General features: G+C 46.6%; 1 protein-coding gene across 3 annotated transcripts in view; it reads right to left on the bottom strand.

Moving 5' to 3' along the window:
* The window catches only part of LOC105014656 (fibrinogen C domain containing 1), an 89,114-nt gene that overhangs the window by 42,702 nt on the left and 24,188 nt on the right, over positions 1 to 22,224 (bottom strand). For all 3 annotated transcript variants that reach the window (XM_013136944.3, XM_010877143.3, XM_010877144.3), the window contains 3 exons: positions 17,113 to 17,598; positions 11,612 to 11,759; positions 10,996 to 11,132 (listed from right to left, as the gene is read on the bottom strand). In XM_013136944.3, coding sequence (XP_012992398.1) covers positions 10,996 to 11,132; positions 11,612 to 11,759; positions 17,113 to 17,598 — 771 coding nt within the window. The remainder of the gene's footprint in view (positions 1 to 10,995; positions 11,133 to 11,611; positions 11,760 to 17,112; positions 17,599 to 22,224) is intronic.

Here is a 22,224-nt window from a genome sequence, read left to right as displayed (position 1 = left end):
AGAGGTGTTGTATTGGATAGGGTTTGTGTTTTTTCACTCAAAGCTGAGTTGAACAGGATGCTGTGGTGTGTCAGGCAGTGCAACGACTCTCATCTCATTATAGACACTTTTGACAGTGGATAGGGGTCATTTTGGGCACTCTGACCGGTCTGTGGCTACGCAGCCCCTCACGCAGCAGGGTGAGATGCACTGTGTTGTGACACATTCCTCCTGTAACCATCATTAGCATTTTCTGTGACTTGTGCGACAGTATATCTTCTGTGGGTTTGGACCAGATGGGATAGCCTTTGTTGCTCTTGCGCAGTTTAATACAAGAAACAATGGACTATATGGGTATATCAAAGGTCCTGAGAAGGATCGCTGCTAGTTTTAAATGTACAGCCAAACATAGAAATTTGAGATCTCATACTTATCCGTGCCATTAAAACTTCTGTTCAAGCAAAGACTGTACCATTGATGCCATCTCCATGGGTGAATTAGAAGAACATTATGCTTAATTCAAAACCAGGTTTTTTTCCAGCAGTGAATACACCATTACCCATCCACTGTTTATTGCATGTTTTTGCCGGACCGTGTAAGCGGAGCCGGCTAAGAAGAGAGAATGTGACTGACTGACTGACTTATACTGCGACTGTTTCTGGCATGGAATAGTTCATCTTCAGTCTCGCTAGCAATTACTCAATTCTTATGATTATTCCAGTAAGTTAGTAGATACTAGTAAGCCTATTACTGGCTAATAAGCTGTTAAAATGGCCAGTGGCAAAAGCAATACAGTTCATAGAAGATATTTGTGGTTGAGGTAACCTAAATAAGAAACGTTAGTCAGTTTAATACAATCCTCAATGGTGTCTAGCGACTGCTGAAACGCGTAATGCCGTGGAGTAGTGGTTAAAGACAGTGCCTCTCATATGGAAGACCTAAGTTCGAATCTATTGAGAACAATGACATTTATTAATTATTTCTGGTAGATTCCATGACTCTCTCGTCATTGGAATTGATGAAAAAGTTAGTTATCTCCGCCTTTATTGATAGTTATTGTATAAATGTAATTCACGAATGAAAGAAAACAGTATGTTGTTTTGCCATGAATGAAACAAATATGTTCTTATGCCATGAAATGAAATAGCTTTGGCAGACTCCCCAGCAATTGCTCACTCCTTATTTCAGTAAGTTAGTAGATCTTGGTAAAGCTTATTACTGGCTAATATGCTGTTAAAACGGCCAGTGACAAAAGCTATACAGTTCATAGAAGATATTTGTGGTTGAGGTAAACTTACTAAGAAACGTTAGTCAGTTTAACTATATCAATGTGATACACAAATGGCCAATTAACTATTAAAACGATTTGTTCAGGATAGAGACAAGAGGCTTTACTGACACCCAACAAATGTACAGCTCTGTGGTGTAGTGGTTAACGACACAGCCTTTCATATGGGTGACCTGGGTTTGAATCTCGAGGTGGCATATTTTCTATTGCAGGCCGGCTGAACTAGGCTTGCCTGGGATCTTGTTTCTTAACCTTTGTCCCTGAAGGTTTTTTCTTAAGTTTTCAAAGCAACATGAGGCAACTAACTGAGTACCACAGAGGCAGAATAGTCAGTACCTGAATTGCAGGTGGTCAGCCACAAAAACTGCAAAATTATTCAATGTGTCATTGGAAAATGATTACACAAATGATGACTGTATACACTCACCTAAAGGATTATTAGGAACACCATACTAATACTGTGTTTGACCCCCTTTCGCCTTCAGAACTGCCTTAATTCTACGTGGCATTGATTCAACAAGGTCCTGAAAGCATTCTTTAGAAATGTTGGCCCATATTGATAGAATAGCATCTTGCAGTTGATGGAGATTTGTGGGATGCACATCCAGGGCACGAAGCTCCCATTCCACCACATCCCAAAGATGCTCCATTGGGTTGAGATCTGGTGACTGTGGGGGCCATTTCAGTACAGTGAACTCATTGTCATGTTCAAGAAACCAATTTGAAATGATTCAAGCTTTGTGACATGGTGCATTATCCTGCTGGAAGTAGCCATCAGAGGATGGGTACATGGTGGTCATAAAGGGATGGACATGGTCAGAAACAATGCTCAGGGAGGCCGTGGCATTTAAACGATGCCCAATTGGCACTAAGGGGCCTAAAGTGTGCCAAGAAAACAACCCCCACACCATTACACCACCACCACCAGCCTGCACAGTGGTAACAAGGCATGATGGATCCATGTTCTCAATCTGTTTAGGAGATTGTCTTGACCAGGACCACACCCCTAAATGCATTAAAGCAACTGCCATGTGATTGGTTGATTAGATAATTGCATTAATGAAAAATTTAACAGGTGTCCCTGATAATCGTTTAGGTGAGTGTGTATGGAACATACAAAATGCAACGGCAAAGAGAAACCGTGTTCACAAGCCCATCCCAATCAGGTTAGATGTCCAGTATTTTGAGGCAGCATCTTCATGAAGGCATGTTCATGGGGCTTCCACTAACCTTCCTCTGGGCCAGGAAACCTGTCCTTCAACCCCACAACTGACGCAAAGTGTCAACACGACATCTGCAAACTAGTCCTGTGTACTTTGCCACGTAAACATCACGGCTGCCCCAGGAATATGACTTTACCTGCATCCCATTATGATAACATTAATCTGGATTTCACAAGGCTGCCGACGCTACTGTCAATCTGGATTCAAAACCTGACACAGCTGGAACCACTTGAAGGAGGCTTGTACCAGAAATGTGTCCTCCTTATTAAATTAATGTGTATATGACAAACAAATGAAATATTTACAGGGACAGAGAAGGACAGAAAGAGAGACGGAGTAAAGGGAAGACAGTATGTGGCTGAGTGTGTAGCAGCAGTCCTCCTGTATCCCAGTAAAGCAGAGCTCCTAGCTCTTCAGCGGTGCAGAGAGAGATGAGAGAAGTCTGCATCCACATCAGAAAACTGCTGGAGGCCAGCGATGATGAATAGGGCTGCTGTGACTATTAATTCCCTATAAAAGCTCCATTCTTTGCCTTCCGTCTCCCACTGCTGAGATGTGCTCAGAAGGTAGAAAATATCTATGAAATATGGGAAACTATACAGACCTGGGTTCAAATCATTTTGAGTATACAGTATATAAATAGATACACTTTTATATTCTGTGTAATTAAGGAATGTCAGGTGGAGAGATAATTTTAACGGTTTGTTGTAAAAAGACAACAAAGAATGATGGACTACCAAACTGTATGTGAGAGTGTTTTCAAATAACTTTCTGGAACATTATTGTCAACCCTTTCCAAATTTCTTACCACCAAATACATTTGAAATACTCAAAAGATTAAAGGCAAATGTTTATGTCCAATTCTATAAATAGAGTGATTTAAAAAGGGCAACCAACATGCTGAGAAAAGTGTGTGGAATTGTTTGGTGGAACGAATTGCTGGGTTGAAAGCATTTGGTCAATTGGTTGTTATCTATAAACATACTTAGTGCAAGGTTAGGTTACAGATGTTGGGTTACAGAGGTTGGGTTACAGAGGTTGAGTTACAGAGGTTGGGTTACAGATGTTGAGTTACAGAGGTTGAGTTACAGAGGTTGGGTTACAAAGGGTTGGGTTACAGAGGTTGGGTTACAGATGTTGAGTTACAGATGTTGGATTATAGATGTGGGTTATTGATGCTGGGTTATTTATTCAGGCTGTATTAACAATGGACCAATAGGGACAAAGCGAATGCAGGCATCCTCCACAAATGGAAAGGATCAGTGTAGAGAGGCAGTAAGAGGATATTAAATGACTATGATCTGCTAATGATCTTGTAGATAGATCTGAGAAGTAGCGTGAGTTTTGGAAATGAAACAAGCCTGTAGGTTAACTATACCACCACCAGCATTTGAGATGGTGGTAAGTCTCTTAGAGGCACATGACAAAATGGAGAATTGATACTCTTAAAAAGACATTGGGTCTGACTGCCAATTGTAAAAACACTAAAGATGAAATCTTACTACCAATTAACTGTACATTTCTGGGCTGTTCGGACAAGCATTAGCGGTAGCTAACATGTGCTACTTGTCTGCGCTGTGGTCATTTTGAAAGACACATTTCCTGTGATATGGTCATTTTTGCTGGCTAGTGTTCGCTAACATTTGCTAGTGTGGGACTTCATCGACTGACTGCACTGCAGGAAATGTTTGAATTAAGCATAAATATATGCACCTTGTTTCCTAAATGTTCTATATTGTTACAAGCAACATTTCCTCACTGCAGATATTTTCCTTGACTCAATCATTTCTTTTCAACTTTTTGAACATCCTATTGACTAGGCATTCTTTGCAGTGTGGTGATGTCACCAGGGAGTTAGAGACATTATCATTCCTAAATGATAATGTCTGGGTTCACTAAGCGCTGTGTGTCTCTATTAAACACTTGGGAGGTGCACACGTTGATGGTCTGTTTTTAGTAATGTAGGAATACATGGACTGAATTGGACCGGCTAGCTGTTGGCTATATTTCTCATCTACAAATTAGCTACACTTCCAAGTAGCATGAGCTACTTTAATTTTGAAAAACTTTAATACTTATAAGTGCTACTCATCATTAATTCACTGTCAGGAATCACTTGCCTAGGAAATGCATAAAAAAGTGTTTGTTTGCTTGTTTAATTATACCACAGACAGGATGGATGAAATGTAAATTCTTGAAAAGAAATGACTTGAAAAGACCCACGGTCTGGAAACAAACACTCATTGGTGGGAAGCAGTTTGATCTGTAATCAAGATGTAAAATGTTGTTATCTTTTGGTATCTATAGGCGTTGAGAAAATAATGCTAGCAAATGCAAATTATTGTAAATATATTCTCCTTGTTAATTGCCCAATTGTGTGAATAGCATATCCATGCCACTGGTACTTATCAACAGAGGTTGCTCACTGCTGGTTTAATGGGGTGCTAACAAAGGATAGTCAATGAATGATTCATCAGATGTTTTGGCCTGGGAATGTGTCTCTTGGTGCTCCTCAGTTAACCCAAACAGAGCAAGTCTCTTATCACTAAGCTAATAGGAGACGACTCTAAAACCCTGTAGACCTCAACCAGTCACAGAGGCAATGCTGCACTGTCACTCAACTATCACTATCCCTAACGATTGAATGTACGAATACCACACTGATTTCAATTTAAAAGGCCATTTCACCACACTTCCTCTCAACAAAGGCAATCTGGTAGCGTCTGCAGATGTTTAGCGCGACTATGGCCAGGAGATAAATGGAACTTTATTATCGCATAGGGCCTCTACCGACATTAAGTGCCTTAAGCCACCTTCACCTTTTCTAACATTTTCTTATGTTAAGGACTTAACTGATAATTGATTAAGTAAATAAAACATGCCATCAATCTACACACAATGCCCCATACAGGCAAAGCAAAATGTCATTTTTTGAAATGTGCCGGGAAAATGGTAAACTGAAATATTTAATTTACATTTGTATTTAGATCCTTAATTGAGTACTTTGTCGAAGTGCCTTTGGCAGCAATCACAGCTGTGTGTCTTCTTGGGTATTCCTCTACCAGCTTTACACACTGGGATTTGGGCAGTTTCTCCCATACTTCCTTGTAGATATGTTCAAGCTCTGTCAGATTAGATGGAGAGCGAAAGTGAACTGCAATTCTCAGGTCTCCCCACAGACGTTCAATGGGGTTCCAGTCAGGACTTCAACTGGGCCACTCCAGGACATTCACAGAACTTGTTCAGAAGCCAATGCAGTGGTATTAGCTGTGTGCCTTGGGTTGCTGTTGCGCTGAAAAATTTATATGAGCCTGACGTCCTATGAATGTAGGGCTGACGTCCTATGAATCTAGGCCTGACGTCCTATGAATGTAGGCCTGACGTCCTATGAATCTAGGCCTGACGTCCTATGAATGTAGGCCTGACGTCCTATGAATGTAGGCCTGACGTCCTATGAATCTAGGCCTGACGTCCTATGAATCTAGGCCTGACGTCCTATGAATCTAGATTGGATTTTCTTCAAAGACGTCTTTGTATTTTAACCCGTTCATCCTTTCCTGAATCCTGACTGGCTGACAAATTGAGCTCAGATGAACAGAACAAAATACAGTTCACCGACGCTTCCCATCCAATTTGATAGAACTTGAGAGGATTTGCAAGTAAGAATGGAAAAAAACTCAAAGCTCAAATCGATGTATGCAAATATTGAATACGTACATAATATATTTTAGTTTTAAACAAATTGGCAACAACAGCAAATAAATATAATTAATGACTTACATATGAATTCTATAACAACATTTGGAGAAAGAAAAGGGTCTGAATACTTTCCGAAGGCCTTGTGTGGCAAAGTGGAATACCAGTGGCTGATGAAAAAAGTAACCCAAAGAAGGATTTTGTTTACAAGATGTGATGTTGTCATATGAAACTACTGATGCTCTGTAATGGAATTTGGTCTAATGATCAACAGATAAAAACATGGCCCCAACAACAATGATTCACATCCTAAATGTGCTGGCATCCATATTGTTCTCTCACTCTGCCTATCCTTCTATCAAATCAAGGCTATCAGAAAGACATTGTTCTGTCTACATTGGCAGTGTGGTGGTGTTAAACAGATGACATTTCTTTGCAAGTAAAATATAATCTCATATTTGCTGTGACCATACAGCAAATATGCTTCGGTCGTATACCTTCCAATGAAGGACATAATAATTCTTCAGTGATAAAAACCTACCCACATCAAGCCCTGCAAGAAGATTAATATTGGTTTGACAGGATTCAATATGTAGGGGACCTAACATAAACATGTTGTACCATTTTATGCAGTTAGCTGGTATAGAGTACTAGTAAATATAAAAGCAGTAAAAACTCAGATTTGATGGGAACTCAAACAGCAGTTATCTTGTATGCCATCTTAAACCTCTGGACAGAAAAAAAAATGAAATGCTGGTAAAAAAACAGCTGAGCATCACCTTTTAAACACATTAAATGTTTAGGGCTTTGTTTGAAACACACTGTGTTTCACTGAAAACACTTGAAAGAGACACTAAAGTGATTTCACACAGAACCAGAATTCAGAATAATTAGCTTTTTGAGCAATAAAGTAATGGAGTTTAATCTACCAGAGAAAAGACCTATAAATTAATTTGCCCAAAATACCCTGAAAATTAAACTTTTTATTTAGCCCTTTACTGATTACGTGAGGACTGTCACGTCCTGGCTGTGCCCCTAGCCATCTCTGCGCTGGGCTCGGGGCATAGCCAGGACAGGACAGGAGGTGGCCTTTAGCCACCTCTACTCCTTTTTTTGGTTTCCCCAATTGGAGGCAGGTGTTAGTCATTGCCTCCAATTGGGGACCCTATTTAAGTTTAGTTTGTAGGCCCCAAGGCGTGGTTCATTTTGGTTTTGTTTGTCCTGTGTAAGGAATACCCACGTCACTGGTTGCTGCCTTTTTGTTTTGTTGGAGTCCTTCTTTCCTTTTCATTAAAACATGGATTACCCTTGTGACCTTCAGTCTGCGCCTCTGTCCTTTCCACCCCACGACCGTGACAGAATGAACCACCAAAAAAGGAACCGCAGACGCACGAGGAAGACCCGCCATGGCCACAGGGACAACTCCCTGTGGTTGTGGGAGAAGCCAGAGACGCCGGAGGAGGAAGCTCGGCGTCTCTGCGCTTATTCCGGCTACGCCCCTCCGGTACACCCGTTGAGAGGGGAGTATGCCTGGAGAGGCGATTGGGGGGCTGACTCCCTCTCCCCGGACGACGAGGATGTGTATGGGAGAGTGGAGGAAGACCCCCCGGAGGCGCAAACCCGGAGGTCGCCCCAAGACTTTTTTGGGGGGGTGCTATGGGGCGTGGACCAGTGGGGTGATGTCAAGCCCCTCAGCCGGCAGGAGGAGGGGGTCGTCAAGGAGCTCCTACAGGAGATGCAGAGGACGGAGAGGACGGGCCGTAGGAGAGGAGGCCAGAGGAGGAAGCAGCAGCCCGTGCCTCCTACCAGCCACGGGTTGGATGGTACGAGTGGTCCCCTGTCCAGTCGGCGTGTCCCACTCCCTACTCCGCAGCCTACTACCACCCCGCGGCCTACCCCGCGGCCTACCCCGCGGCGCCCTGCTTCCCCTGCTGCCCGGGAGCCGCAGCAAGCGCTGCCAGCGCCCCCCGCTGCCTGGGAGCCGCAGCCAGCGCCGCCAGCACCCCCCGCTGCCTGGGAGCCGCAGCCAGCGCTCCCCGCTGCCTGGGAGCCGCAGCCAGCGCCCCCTGCTGCTTGGGAGCCGCAGCCAGCGCCCCCCGCTGCTTGGGAGCCGCAGCCAGCGCCCCCCGCTGCTTGGGAGCCGCAGCCAGCGTCCCCCGCTGCCTGGGAGCCGCAGCCAGCGCCCCCCGCTGCCTGGGAGCCGCAGCCAGCGCCCCCCGCTGCCTGGGAGCCGCAGCCAGCGCCCCCCACTGCCTGGGAGCCGCAGCCAGCGCCCCCCGCTGCCCAGTGGCCGCAGCCGCCAGCTCCTCCCACTGCCCAGTGGCCGCAGCCGCCAGCTCCTCCCGCTGCCCAGTGGCCGCAGCCGCCAGCTCCTCCCGCTGCCCAGTGGCCGCAGCCGCCAGCTCCTCCCGCTGCCCAGTGGCCTCAGCCGCCAGCTCCTCCCGCTGCCCAGTGGCCGCAGCCGCCAGCTCCTCCCGCTGCCCAGTGGCCGCAGCCGCCAGCTCCTCCCGCTGCCCAGTGGCCGCAGCCGCCAGCTCCTCCCGCTGCCCAGTGGCCTCAGCCGCCAGCTCCTCCCGCTGCCCAGTGGCCTCAGCCGCCAGCTCCACCCGCTGCCCAGTGGCCTCAGCCGCCAGCTCCACCCGCTGCCCAGTGGCCTCAGCCGCCAGCTCCTCCCGCTGCCCAGTGGCCTCAGCCGCCAGATCCTCCCGCTGCCCAGTGGCCTCAGCCGCCAGCTCCACCCGCTGCCCAGTGGCCTCAGCCGCCAGCTCCACCCGCTGCCCAGTGGCCTCAGCCGCCAGCTCCTCCCGCTGCCCTGTTTTCGCCGCCGCCAGGACCCGCCGTGGACTGGCCGCCGCCCGGGCCCGCGGATGACTGGCCGCCGCCGCCCGGGCCCGCGGATGACTGGCCGCCGCCGCCCGGGACCGCGGATGACTGGCCGCCGCCGCCCGGGCCCGCGGATGACTGGCCGCCGCCGCCCGGGCCCGCGGATGACTGGCCGCCGCCGCCCGGGCCCGCGGATGACTGGCCGCCGCCGCCCGAGCCAGCGGATGACTGGCCGCCGCCGCCCGAGCCAGCGGATGACTGGCCGCCGCCGCCCGGGGCCGTGGATGACTGGCCGCCGCCGCCCGAGCCAGCGGTTGACTGGCCGCCCTGTCCCGCAGCGCCTTCACCTGCCCAGGAGCCCCCGCATCGTCCCACGGCGCCCTCGCCTGTCCCGGCCTCAGCGGCGCCCTCGCCTGTCCCGGCCTCAGCGGCGCCCTCGCCTGTCCCGGCCTCAGCGGTGCCCTCGCCTGTCCCGGCTCTCCCTGTCCCTCCGCCGGCTCTCCCTGACCCTCCGCCGGCTTCCCCGTCTCCGGCTCCTTCGCCGGCTCTCCCACAGGGTTCTGACCCTCCGCCGGCTCCCCCGGCTCCTGCTCCTCCACCGGCTCCTATTCCCCCGCCGGCTACCCCGTCTCCTGCTCCTCCGCCGGCTCCTGCCCCCCTGCCGGCCGTCAACCCTCCGCCGGCTCCCCCGGCTCCTGCTCCTCTGCCGGCTGCCGACCTGCCGCCGGCTCCTGTTCCTCCACCGGCTCCCCTGTCTCCTATTCCTCCGCCGGTTCCCCCGGCTCCTACTCCTCCGCCGGCTCTCCCGCCGGCTCCGGACCCTCCGCCGGCTCCCCCGGCTCCTGCTCCTCCACCGGCTCCTATTCCCCCGCCGGCTCCCCCGGCTCCTACTCCTCCGCCGGCTCTTCCGCCGGCTCCGGACCCTCCGCCGGCTTCCCCGGCTCCTGCTCCTCCGCCGGCTCCTACTCCTCCGCCGGCTCTTCCGCCGGCTCCTGACCCTCCGCCGGTTTCCCCATCTCCTGCTCCTCCGCCGGCTCTTCCGCCGGCACCGGACCCTCCGCCGCCTCCCCCGGCTCCTGCTCCTCCGCCGGCTCCTATTCCCCCGCCGGCTCCCCCGTCTCCTGCTCCTCCGCCGGCTCTTCCGCCGGCTCCTGACCCTCCGCCGGTTTCCCCGTCTCCTATTCCTCCACCAGCTCCCCCGGCTCCTGCTCCTCCGCCGGCTGTCGACCCTCTGCCGGCTCCCCCGGCTCCTGCTCCTCCGCCGGCTGTCGACCCGCCGCCGGCTCTCCTGCCGGCTCCGGTCCCTCCGCCGGCTCTCCCGTCTCCTGACCCTCTGCCTCCCTGGCCTGTCCCTGCAGCTCCGCCTCCCCGGCCTGTGCCGGCGGCTCCGGGCGCTGAGCCTCCGCCGGTCCGGGTGTGGTCGTCCCGGTCTTGCGGTCGGGGGCCCGCACCTTTGGGGGGGGGTACTGTCACGTCCTGGCTGTGCCCCTAGCCATCTCTGCGCTGGGCTCGGGGCATAGCCAGGACAGGACAGGAGGTGGCCTTTAGCCACCTCTACTCCTTTTTTTGGTTTCCCCAATTGGAGGCAGGTGTTAGTCATTGCCTCCAATTGGGGACCCTATTTAAGTTTAGTTTGTAGGCCCCAAGGCGTGGTTCATTTTGGTTTTGTTTGTCCTGTGTAAGGAATACCCACGTCACTGGTTGCTGCCTTTTTGTTTTGTTGGAGTCCTTCTTTCCTTTTCATTAAAACATGGATTACCCTTGTGACCTTCAGTCTGCGCCTCTGTCCTTTCCACCCCACGACCGTGACAAGGACCACGATTACAGCTTCCATGTGTTTGATGAATTAGTGAGTAACACTTTCAGAAAAGGCCACCCTTGAAACATCTGTGATTGAAAAAAAATATGTTGATTTGTTGCGAGCACGCACGCTCGCCTCTGTGGGTCTGGGAGTCTGCCTGCTGGACAAAGGCACCAGAGACTCACCGTCCACCCTCCTCCGTCTGTGGTCATGTCACAGAACACCTGGAAGCCGGCAGGGAAGTGTGTGGGGAACACAGAGTAAATCCCATCCTCTCGTTGGCCACTGGCGTAGATATCACTACAGTCTCGAGGTCTGGAACCTAGCAGGATCAGACAGACACCCCATTCACCTTCGGACCCTAGATATTAACAAAACCATTCCCATAATATTCTGTTATTGTACCAAAAATCGAGACTAGACCCCCCCGCCCCCTTGCCCCCCCCACCATGCTTACCCCAATGGCAAGGGAACCCATGGTTAGTGAAGGTGCCATTGGATTGGATATTCTTACTGCACATCTTACAAACTATGTTTTAACAGGTTCTGAACAACAGTCAGCTGGTAAAAACTCCCTACTGGCTACTGGAGGGCCTGCGTGTGGGACATGAGGGAGACAAAGACAACATGCAAACAGACTCTAATCCAATATAAACTGCATTCTCCCCTCTGGTGCAGTTGAGAGAAATACAGAGAATACATCCTGGCCAATGGCCCACTTGAAAAGAAAATAAATGTCCATGTGCTCGCTGCCCTTTTCCCGTTCCAGGAGTCGCTCCCGATGGCGACCTGCAGGCCTACCATTGGAGCAGCCTTTGGGCCGAGGGCTCCGGACAGGTGCTCTCTGGAGGTCTGCCTTCAGCTTGCTCTTCAGGCTGCCGGTTTCCTTCTGCATGGAGTTCACTGAATTCACCACTTTCACCATGTTGAGCTCATTCTCAGACAGCAGCTGGAAATCAAAAAACACAAACAGCCCCATTAGAAGTCCAAAAATGAATAGGCTTTTTGAAAACACATCCAGAAATAATTCCATTGAAACTCATCAAGATATTTTTCTTTTCATCTCCTTCAAGCCACTCTTTTCAACACAATCAAATGGCTCCCCAGAAAGCAATGCCACGCATGACAATTGTTTCTGATTTTAACTTGCACCTAGAAGGCTCTAATCTCTGAACCAAGACCCTTCCACACTGATCTTTGAGGAAGGAAACTGCCTGGTAGTCATTTGCCTTCACCTGTTGTTCCAGGTCTGAACTTAGTTCAGTAGAGGATAAAACTCTGATGTGTTATGGCCCTCCAGCACCAGACCGTCACTAAACGTAGGAACAGTTAAGACTGTGTGTGTCCAGCTGTCAACGAGCGTACGACTTGGAGACACGGGAGGAACTGGGGAGGAACTGGGGAGGAACTGGGGAGGAACTGGGGAGGAACTGGGGAGGTGTGCCAAACGGTAATCATTTAACGGCTTGCGTGACAGACGAGTCGAGATGAGCCAAGCATCCGTCTTGATTCCCATGACTCTGAGAGGGCAGAATGAAGGGACGGATGCCACTGTGACAGAGACAACCATCACCCCATCCTGATGGGATGTAGCACTGGTGGTAGACATGGCATCCATAATATTGCCCGTGGCGATTTCAATTTGTTCTTGCTTTTTTGCTTCTAAGTAAGACGCGCTTATGCAGAGCAACTTACAGGAGGGGTAATTCGAGGCTGTCTTGCTCAAGGATAGAAGAACATTTTACACTTTAACTTCGCTGCTTCAGTGATTTCATCTAGCAACCTTTTGATTACCTGTCTGAAATGTTTACCACTTGGCTCTCTGCTGCTTGATGGTAACCATTCGGATGAGGTTTATTTGATAATAAAATGACAGTAGACAGCAGTGGGTGTTCAGGACTAAACACCGAGAATCAAGTACTTAATACAGATCTACTTAAAGGGTAAATCTCAACCCAATTTCAGCATTTTCCCAGCCATAAATATGCATTTATTTTGGGCAGGTAAAATGTTACATGGTACGTGGTTAAGTGCTCACTGTGCCAGGAGAAAGAGGAGCAACAGCGCCACTCTCCTGCTGTAGCCTCAACCCCTCTCTGAGATGACAATAGTGTCACCTTAGCGATGTGCATCTACACAAAGATCAACAGACGAGTTTAACTGTTAGGGGCAAAAAGGAGCTAGAATTCCACAAAAACCTCTCCACTATCTTTCTCCACTTTGCTTCACAACAAAGCATAAACTATGTGTGATAGAGAGACGAAAAGAAGATCAATGAGTTTTACAACACTGGGGGGTCTCAGTCCACGACACGCCTGTTGTAGATTACATTTTGTCCTAACGTGTTAACAACTGGCCGTGAAAATATTCATAAAAGCCAACTGACATTTACATTTCCTGCTGAGGAGTAGGCATTTATTCCCCCGCTGGTCATCAGAATGTTTGAATATCTTGATGAACGATTTGGCCTTAAAAAATGTCAAGTACTTTTATAATCTCCATCCAGCATAGCCATAAGACTTTTTCCCCCTCTCTGTTTCATTCCAGCTTCCTATCTTTCTGGGGACATTTTATCCATTTTGCTTCATCCTGCTGTTGCTTTTTGGGATTTTTGCCTGGGTATCTGTCTAAGCACTTGGTGAAAACTGTTGATGTAAAAAAAAAATAAAGACCTCTTTATAAAATGGACTTGATCGATTGATATGGTATGGTACTGTATGATAGGACATGAAGTCAGAAACCCAACCATCAGACTTTCCACTTATACTGTACCACAAGTGTTTAAAAATAATATTGAAAAGACGTTTTACAGCCCATACATCTCACGTTCTCCTCATGAACTATGCAGGTGTTGTCAATTAAATGATGGTATGTTAGTAAAGTAGACATGTCTTTCCATTTTGCAGTTGAATCCAATACTTACATGAGCAATTAAAGTTGAGCTATGAGAGAAGACAAATACTAAAACAAATTGTGTTTTCTGTTGTAGACCTTTAAAAACTGGGCTATGGGAGATGTTAATCGTCTGCCTCCCAACATCCAACTTTCTGGTGCAACTGAGGCTTAACTGTAATTACTCTTGTCATGATCTTAAAGTTGTGTTGCTTTGCATTCAGCAGTTCTTCATCTGCTCCTATCCTATGTAAATTATCCTACAGTATGTAGCCTACAGTATACAAACAAGTTGGTGTGCGTGCCTGTGTGTGTGGGTGTGTGTGCAGCTTTAATTTGAGGGTATATTCCTCCATGTCAGATGAACTATTAGGAATAACAGCACATTTTGTACATAGTCCCCCCATTTTAAAGTACCAAATGTATTTGGACAATTGGCTTCACAGCTGTTTCTTATTAAGCTGGCATGTTGATTTGTGCACATGAGAGATGTCCATTTACAGTCCAATTACATTTCCATTGCGAGGCTTTCCAACTGTTTGTAGCATTAAGGAGAAGAAAGAAACCACTGTTGTACTCAGCAATGGTACATGACAAGCTAGACCAAGGAGTACATCCACAGTGGAGCACCAAAGAATGCTCAGCGTCATAAAAAATATATATTTAAAAAACTGTCCTTACATCAGGAACAGCTATGACAAGTTCCTACTTGTTATCACACAATTTCATGATTTTTAAGAAAGTAAAGTTGCATGTCCAAAAACAAAGTTATTTTAGCCATTGATAGAAAATGAGATTCATTATTCATTTCTGGTGGTGGATTACCCCTTTAATGACAGAGCTCCTGTGCAGATTCAGGATCCCAGGGTTTGAAAGACAGTCAGAGGACACACGCACACTTAGCATATCAACATTACCATTCAGTACCAGATGAAAGCGCCTCTATTGATTAGAAAGGGGAACAACAGTGTTGAAAATGCCGGATAAACGCCAATGCAGCAGCAACTAACCCTTTACTCACTCACCGCGAATAATCCTTTTCTGGTAGCTGAGTGATGAACCACTGATATCCTGTTTTGCATGTGCTGTCCCCCCCGGTATAGATCTTTCTAAATCACTACTGAATCGATACAGTATGTACTGTACTGACAAAGACTAAATATGCGGTCTGTGTGTGTGAGACTCACTCAACCAATGAGAAAGCTACTTCTGTTAAAATGCTGTGCGCTATGAACACAATGTACAGGGTTTATTCACTTCCCCTTAAAAAGAATCAGTTGACTATGACACACTTTTATGAGAAGATACATTTACATAACCTTGAGCTTTCTGCAAATATATATTAACACGGTATACAGTGAATGAACTGTATGTATGTTACCTTTAGAATTAAAGCCTGCTTCAGACTGAGGCCTCTTGAATGGGAATATCTTCCTTCCAGAACAGGAACAGAGCAGTCAGATGCAACACAATACCCAAGAAAGGAAGCCTCATTTGCAGCTACTCGGAGCTCTATTTGAAATTGAACTACCAAGACGAAGCATTAAAACATGATTATTTTACTGTATTTATCCAAAGGTGTCACCAAACTAACACATTAAAGAGATGCTATTTTACACTATTTTCCCATTCTAATCTCATAACAACCCTCTTATGTTGCTAGGTTTCTAGCCAGGTTTTACCTCTGTGATGAGAACTGCTGATTTTCCTGTAATACAGTTTATCTGCTCATAGGTGGAGGTCAGTTTGTACCAAGCGAAGGTTAATAGGCAAAAACAAGGAGGAATCTGTTTGAAATATCCGCAGTGTGGCTTTGTGTTGTGAAGAGTTTTGAAAGCATTTCACCTGAATGCAATAATGAACACATTCGTATTGAAGCAGAGTTTAAAATGTTTGTCGTCACCACACCTCCACACCTGCATCCACGTAGTTGACAAATCTTCCCCCAAGAGAGGGTTGGGGTTATACAGTATATTAGGGTAAACGTGAACAGACAGCGGTACTCCCTGAACCAGGACTAATTGGATTACAATGGTGTATTTTGTCTCAGCGAGAAACTCAAATTGATTGAGGTTTGTGTGTTTGTGTGTGTGTGTGTACAATGGATAAATGTTAACACACATACTTGAGAATAATACTCCCTGGCTGTCACACTGCGAGTGTGGTATCACAGACTGTTTAAAATAACCAATCTCTTTCCTACCACGTTTTGGATTGGTCTAATGTATGAGCCTGAACTAACAGGAAAAATAACTGAACTGTTATTATCAAAAGAGCAGGGACACGTTTCTCAGTTATGATGATACTGAAGCATTACAATGACTGTACAAGCTGCAGCGTTATAACAATCCAATGATTTGCTATGTGTCGATACTGATGGGATCACAAGGAGAGCCACACCTCTCTGGGATCAGGCAGCACAACTTTGTTTCAACTGCGGATTCCCACTTTAATACTGCCTCATGAGTTAACAGTTACAGCTTGACTTTATCCTTCATTGGCTTGGCAACTTTGTATTTGTGGTTAAGTTTGTTCTGAATTTAAAGGGCAAACCTGTTGCTCTGTCACTCCAGGGAATCACATGGATTAGGTTTGTAGACAGTCAGGGCAAACACGGAATAAATATTACAGCAAATAGTCGAGTGCGCAGCGACACTTTATCTCTTGACAGTTTTAGATATTTCCATCAGATACAGCCATTGGATTTGCCAGATTGACCCAAGTGGTTTGGGACGGAGGATCAACAGAACCTGATTACACACGGAAGTAGTTTTTGCTACCCTAAATGAGAGTGAAGCATATTTCTTTGTCTGCAAACTAGCAATGTGTAGTGTTTGCTAGTTAAGCTCTGATCTTGGGAAAAGGCTACCTAATGTTGTGCCATGTTTTGCACTGTGGATGGATTCCCTGTGATGTTAACTGACAGTTGCTATGTTTATTTTTATGTGTGACATCGAAGCGTTGACCACATTAATGAGGATAAATGGCATGCCCCTAACATCGGCTAAGCTGTCTGAAGAGGCAGAGAAATCAAACCTAGAGGTCCTTAAAGACTTCGTAACTAGTCAGACAGAAGCCTTAACATAAATGTCAATCTGTGAATAAATGCAGGTTTCATCAGCCACTGCAGCATGCACACATAGACACCAAAAGGTTGACCAGAAGGTGGCCTGAATTTCAGGGAGAGAATAATGCAGTTATGTCCTTGACCACAGCGCCTGAATTACTCCTCTGAAGAACTAACTCAGCTAGAAAACACTTCGAAATGGGAGTGTCAATGACACTTGGGCTGAAAGACACTCCTAAACAAAGAATCCATTGAAGTCCCACTTCTCTGGGTCACCTTTGAATTTGGGCTTTGGGGCTATTAGGCAGATGGGACCTCAGGGCTATGAATTAGAGGCTCTCACCTGGATCAGTCGGCCTTGCTCTGTCTGCAAGGTGTTGAGCTCCTGTCCCAGGTTTCCCTGGCCCCTCCTTAGAGACTCGTACTCCAACTTGAGCTGACCGGTGTGGGCAGAGAGCTTGGCCACCTCCTCGGCCAGCTTCACCAGCAGGGCACGGTCCTGGCCCTTCACTGACTTCAGGTCCGTGTCATGGTGGGTCAGCGAGTGGAGCAGCGACGTCTGCACACCCTCCAGCCGCAGGAAGTTGTTGTTGTAGTCCGGGCAGTTGGGGTCGATGAAGATGTTGATACGCGATCCGTCGCCCCTCTCAACTGTCACCAGGGCGTTGCCCTCATCTTGATTGGTGGTGATGAGGGGTGGGCCGTCATTACTTCCGGGGGGCGGGGCTTGGTAATGGTTCATGAAGAGGATGGTACCAGTCGCCGTGACGGCCAGGAGTACAGCCACAAAAAGCAGGATGGTGCACAGAAAGTAGCTACAACCCATCCTCTGGAGAGAGAACAGAGAGACACGAAGAGAATAGACTTATATTAGGACCCAATTCACACAACTTAAACTTTTACAGGTCATTTACAGATCTGTCATATTACATAACGCACAATATAAAGCGGACCTATATGTGAATGTGGTGCTGTTTTGAATTAGTTTGCTTATAACTGATTTCATACGCAAGTTGTAGGAAGCATTTATCAGTGAGCACAGAATGAAAGACACCTGGGAAATATAAAGATGAAAAGATCAATGGAACACAGGCCAATCTAACAAAGTCGATATTCGTCAAATCCTCCATGACATTTGTGTTCTGACAGGCACAATATGGTTACTAAAACAGAGATACAGTTTTTGTCTGTTTACTTAAATAGTCATTTTTGGGGTTAGAAAATAATTCAGGTAAATACTGACTCCCGCCTGTATAAGCTGGTAGAATTGTCCTCGAAAATATATTAATATTTCTAATCCAGCACAGTATGAAAAAAATAAAAATAAACAATAGCTTAAATAGATGATTTAAATGGAGGGCAATTATGAGATTCTGAATCTCTCCTCCACAGGAATGAATGACATTGCCGTGACATTTCCGTTGTTTTGATCGAGTTGCATTGACCACTTTACGCCATCTATATCACAGACCTCCATAGCCATAGATTATCACATAAGTGGGAACCACAGTATGCTTTGCATTATTTCCCTTCCGATTGCTTTGGGCTGACGAGGGATTTGGAAAACCAACTCCTCTCCTCTGAATCTTTATCTTGTGTTTCTCCTCTTTTACATCATGATGCTGAGGCAAGCATCCCTGTAGGGCAGAGAGAGACAGTGGAGCAGGAAATAAACGGGGCCTTGGCTTACAACTCATGTGGTTTGGTGCTTTAGCGTATCCACATTACAGCTCTCTTAAATCTGGGAGAACTAGAATGTGTGCGCGTGTGAGTGTGTGTATCTGGGTGTGTGCGTGCGTGAACTAGGCCATGTCACTTCCTGTTAGCTATAGTGACAAATTGATTGACATGCGAGGGGTGAAACTATGGCACAGGGACCCCTGTCCCTGGCACATTGAAGGCCTTACTTTGTAGCTTATTTTTCAAGGGAAGGCGCTCAGAGTTTGTTTTTCCCCCTCCTCCAGTTTTTCAAATGCCATTTCAATTTGTTTCTAGTTGATAGGAGAGACTGCTCCCTTGTGTAATCCCAGAGCATGTTTTCTTACATTTCCGTTCACTTTTCTTACAAACTGCATATATTGACAGCTACAGCACTACTGCAGTATGTATACATTCAGTATTGTACTTCTGAATGGGGCTCACAGGCTCGTATCGTATCACCTAGAACATGGTTACAATCACTGTAATGCATGTGGTCTATAAAGTTACCCAGCTTGCAAAACCTATCATGGGATGTAAGAACGACAGTTTCTATTTACTCTTTCTTATTTGCGGGTTACAGGCATCTTATTCACAATTAAATACACTATTAAAAATGATTATTACTCAAATGAGTCACACTCGGTTGTCTTGAAGCACGTAGCATGTTCCTATGAAGGGAGCTCCATTCAGCAATTGGGCAATTTTGCTACATTCAAACCTTTTTAATGTGATTGAGAAAATTCTCATTTAGAGAGCGAACGAACTCGAATGGTAGGGGCAGTTACGAAGTGAACACTTAAATCACACATTGGGTGTCGATGAAGGAAATATATCTGTACATTACTGTACATTGTGTAATTCATTGAGAACAATATGACATAACTACGGTCAATGGACACCAAAATCACCAACCGATTGAGGACTGGATTCAAACTCACACTGAAAATCTAAGTGAACAATTGAAATCACAGGCTGTTTCCGACTTGCGTGAATTATACCACGACGACTCATAGTGTGACTCAGTAGTGTGTGTGGCCCCCACGTGCCTGTATGCACTCCCCAACAATGTCTGGGCATGTTCCTGATGAGACAAGGGATGGTGTCCTGGGGGATCCCCTCCCAGGTCTGGATCAGGGCATCAGTGACAGTCTGTGGCGTTACTCGGTGGCATTGGATGCACCGATACAGAACGTCCCAAAAGTTCTCAACTGGATTCAGGTCAGTCATTGGCATCAATGCCTTCGTCATCCAGGTACTGCCTACACACTCTGGCCACATGAGGTTGGGCATTGTCCGGTACCAGGAGGAACCCAGGGCCCACTGCACTAGTGTAAGGTCTGATGACTAATAGCAGTCCACAGACCATCACTGACCCACCGCCAAACCAGTCATGCTGGATGATGTTGCAGGCAGCAAAACGTTCACCACGACATCTCCAGCCTCTTTCACATCTGTCACGTGTTCAGTGTGAACCTGCTACTGGGAGACACAGCAAACATTCTGGCAACGGTGGATATGGATGTGTCATCCTGGAGGAGCTGGACGACCTGTGCAACCTGAATGGGCTGCAGGTACCGCCTCATGCTACCAGTAGTGACAAAGACACTAGCAAAACTGGAGAAGAATCAGTCAGGAAGGATAAGAGGAGAGCAATTGTCTGTGGCCGCCACCTGCAAAACCATTGTCTTGCTGTTGCCTCTCCAGTGCACCTGTTGTCACTTTCATTTGCACCAAAACAGGTGACATCGATTCACAATCGCTTATGCTTCCTAACTGGACAGACTGATATCCCTGAAGTTGAACTGACTTGGTGTTACACTGTGATGATTAAGTGTTCCCTTAATTATTTTGAGCATTGTACTTAAATAGAGTAACTGTTGGCTAGGGCGTGGTGGTGGGGGATTGCAGGGGGGCAGGTAATGCAACAGACTTTCACTCTGGTGGTTTTGAATACGATAACATCGAAAGGCAAGACATTTCTGTTATTGGCCCAACAGCCCTTCTCATATGTTGACATCAAACGTAATGATGTTTTACATTATAGTCGTATATGAACGTAATTCTTGAGTTGGAGGGTTGAACAGAACATATAATTAGTTGTTTTTATAGACCAAAGCTAACCGAGTGCAACATTATTGAAACCTTAAAAACAAAAACAAATTTTTCTGTCACATATTAATATTTTTGGATGTAGATTCACCTGTTAATATTCAGTTCATCAACATTAATCAATTTCCATCATAAATCACAGTTTGACAAAGCAATAATTTAAACTAAATGGTATTTATGAGAATCCTCCAGCGATGCCAAATGATATCTGCCACCCTTATACACCCAGCATGTATGTATTTAAATTCTTGGGTTTATTTTGACAGTTATAAAATGACAGAGTGAATAAAACTGAGTGTGGAAGTGAACATGGGTGTTGTCATGAAGACAACACAAGTCTAGGTCAGGAGGATCCCCACTAGACCAAAGGGCCTGCTGATGTCGCACGAGAATCCCGTACAAGCACCCTGGCCCTGAACACTTCATTGAAGTGCCCTCTGATGTGTGTTGCTAACAAAGTTTTCCAGGGGTAGTTAGGTGTTCATTTGGCATTAAACATTTATTTGACTTGAAGGGATTGGGAGTGATTTAGGATTCAACGTTGGTTTCACACCACAGGAGAAATTCTAGCGAGACACAGACAGCAACCCCAGTGCTTGGACATCACAGAAGCATTGGGCCCTGTGAATCATACCCACCTTTCCCTGTACTAGTATGTACACTTACCTGCAGATACACATACTGTAGACACGCACACACACAGACACACACACAGACACACACAGACCTACATACATACTGTATACGGTACATAAACGTTGGGCCCAGTAACTTTTTAAAATCATTTTCTTTACATGTTAAACTATATTCGTCAAGAGTTAAACATTTCCATGACTAGCCCCAGTCGTTTTGTGGATGATAATTCCATTAGGAACATTAGGAAAACCATTGAGTCCGTTGATAAAATTGAGTCCATTGATAAAATTGAGGTCATTGCCATCTAATGGCCAACAGCTTTCTAGAGCCGTTGCCTTTGAATCATAATGACATAGAGAATTCAGACCATCTGGGAATGATCTTTTTCTTGGTCTGTCCTCGTACCAGAGCTGTCCAGCAGTCTAAGTCGTTTTCCGAGGAGCACATGTGTACTGCTGAAGTGTGGGTTCAAACTGGGCTTACTGCTCTTTCAGGAAAAACCCCCCTCTGTCTTTCCACTTTCCTGTCCAACAACGCAGAGAATTCTCGAAAAGAAACATCTTGATGTGTTGCGGTCCTTTCATCAGTATACACACAGCCTGACCAGTAACATACAAACAGAGCTTGATTTACTTGCGTCTACTAATACCCATGGCTCACAGTATCACAGCGGAAATGAGTAATGCAGCCAGTCCTAAAATGAGAGCCACGGCTGCAGTGAAGCATTCAGCCTGTTAAAACGAGGCCTGGCCCGTCCACAGAGTACGGAGCTACTCCCTACCCCCCACAGGGTCCTCTGAGGGCATTGTCATATTTATTTTTAAGATAATTAATGTGCACAAAGGACATCAGCCTACTGCTGCACAAGAGGAAAGAGTCCCCAAACAATTTGTTACAACCAAAACAACAATGCTGCCTGTCTGCAAGAATGATCAGCCTTTATTAGAGAGAAAAGACCCGTCGACTCTCTTAATACGTCCAGGCGAGGAAGCGCTGAGCAGGGATAACT

Source organism: Esox lucius, chromosome 13 (genome assembly GCF_011004845.1).
Source record: "Esox lucius isolate fEsoLuc1 chromosome 13, fEsoLuc1.pri, whole genome shotgun sequence".
Taxonomy (NCBI): domain Eukaryota; kingdom Metazoa; phylum Chordata; class Actinopteri; order Esociformes; family Esocidae; genus Esox; species Esox lucius.
This window is presented reverse-complemented; position numbering and strand designations above follow the sequence as displayed.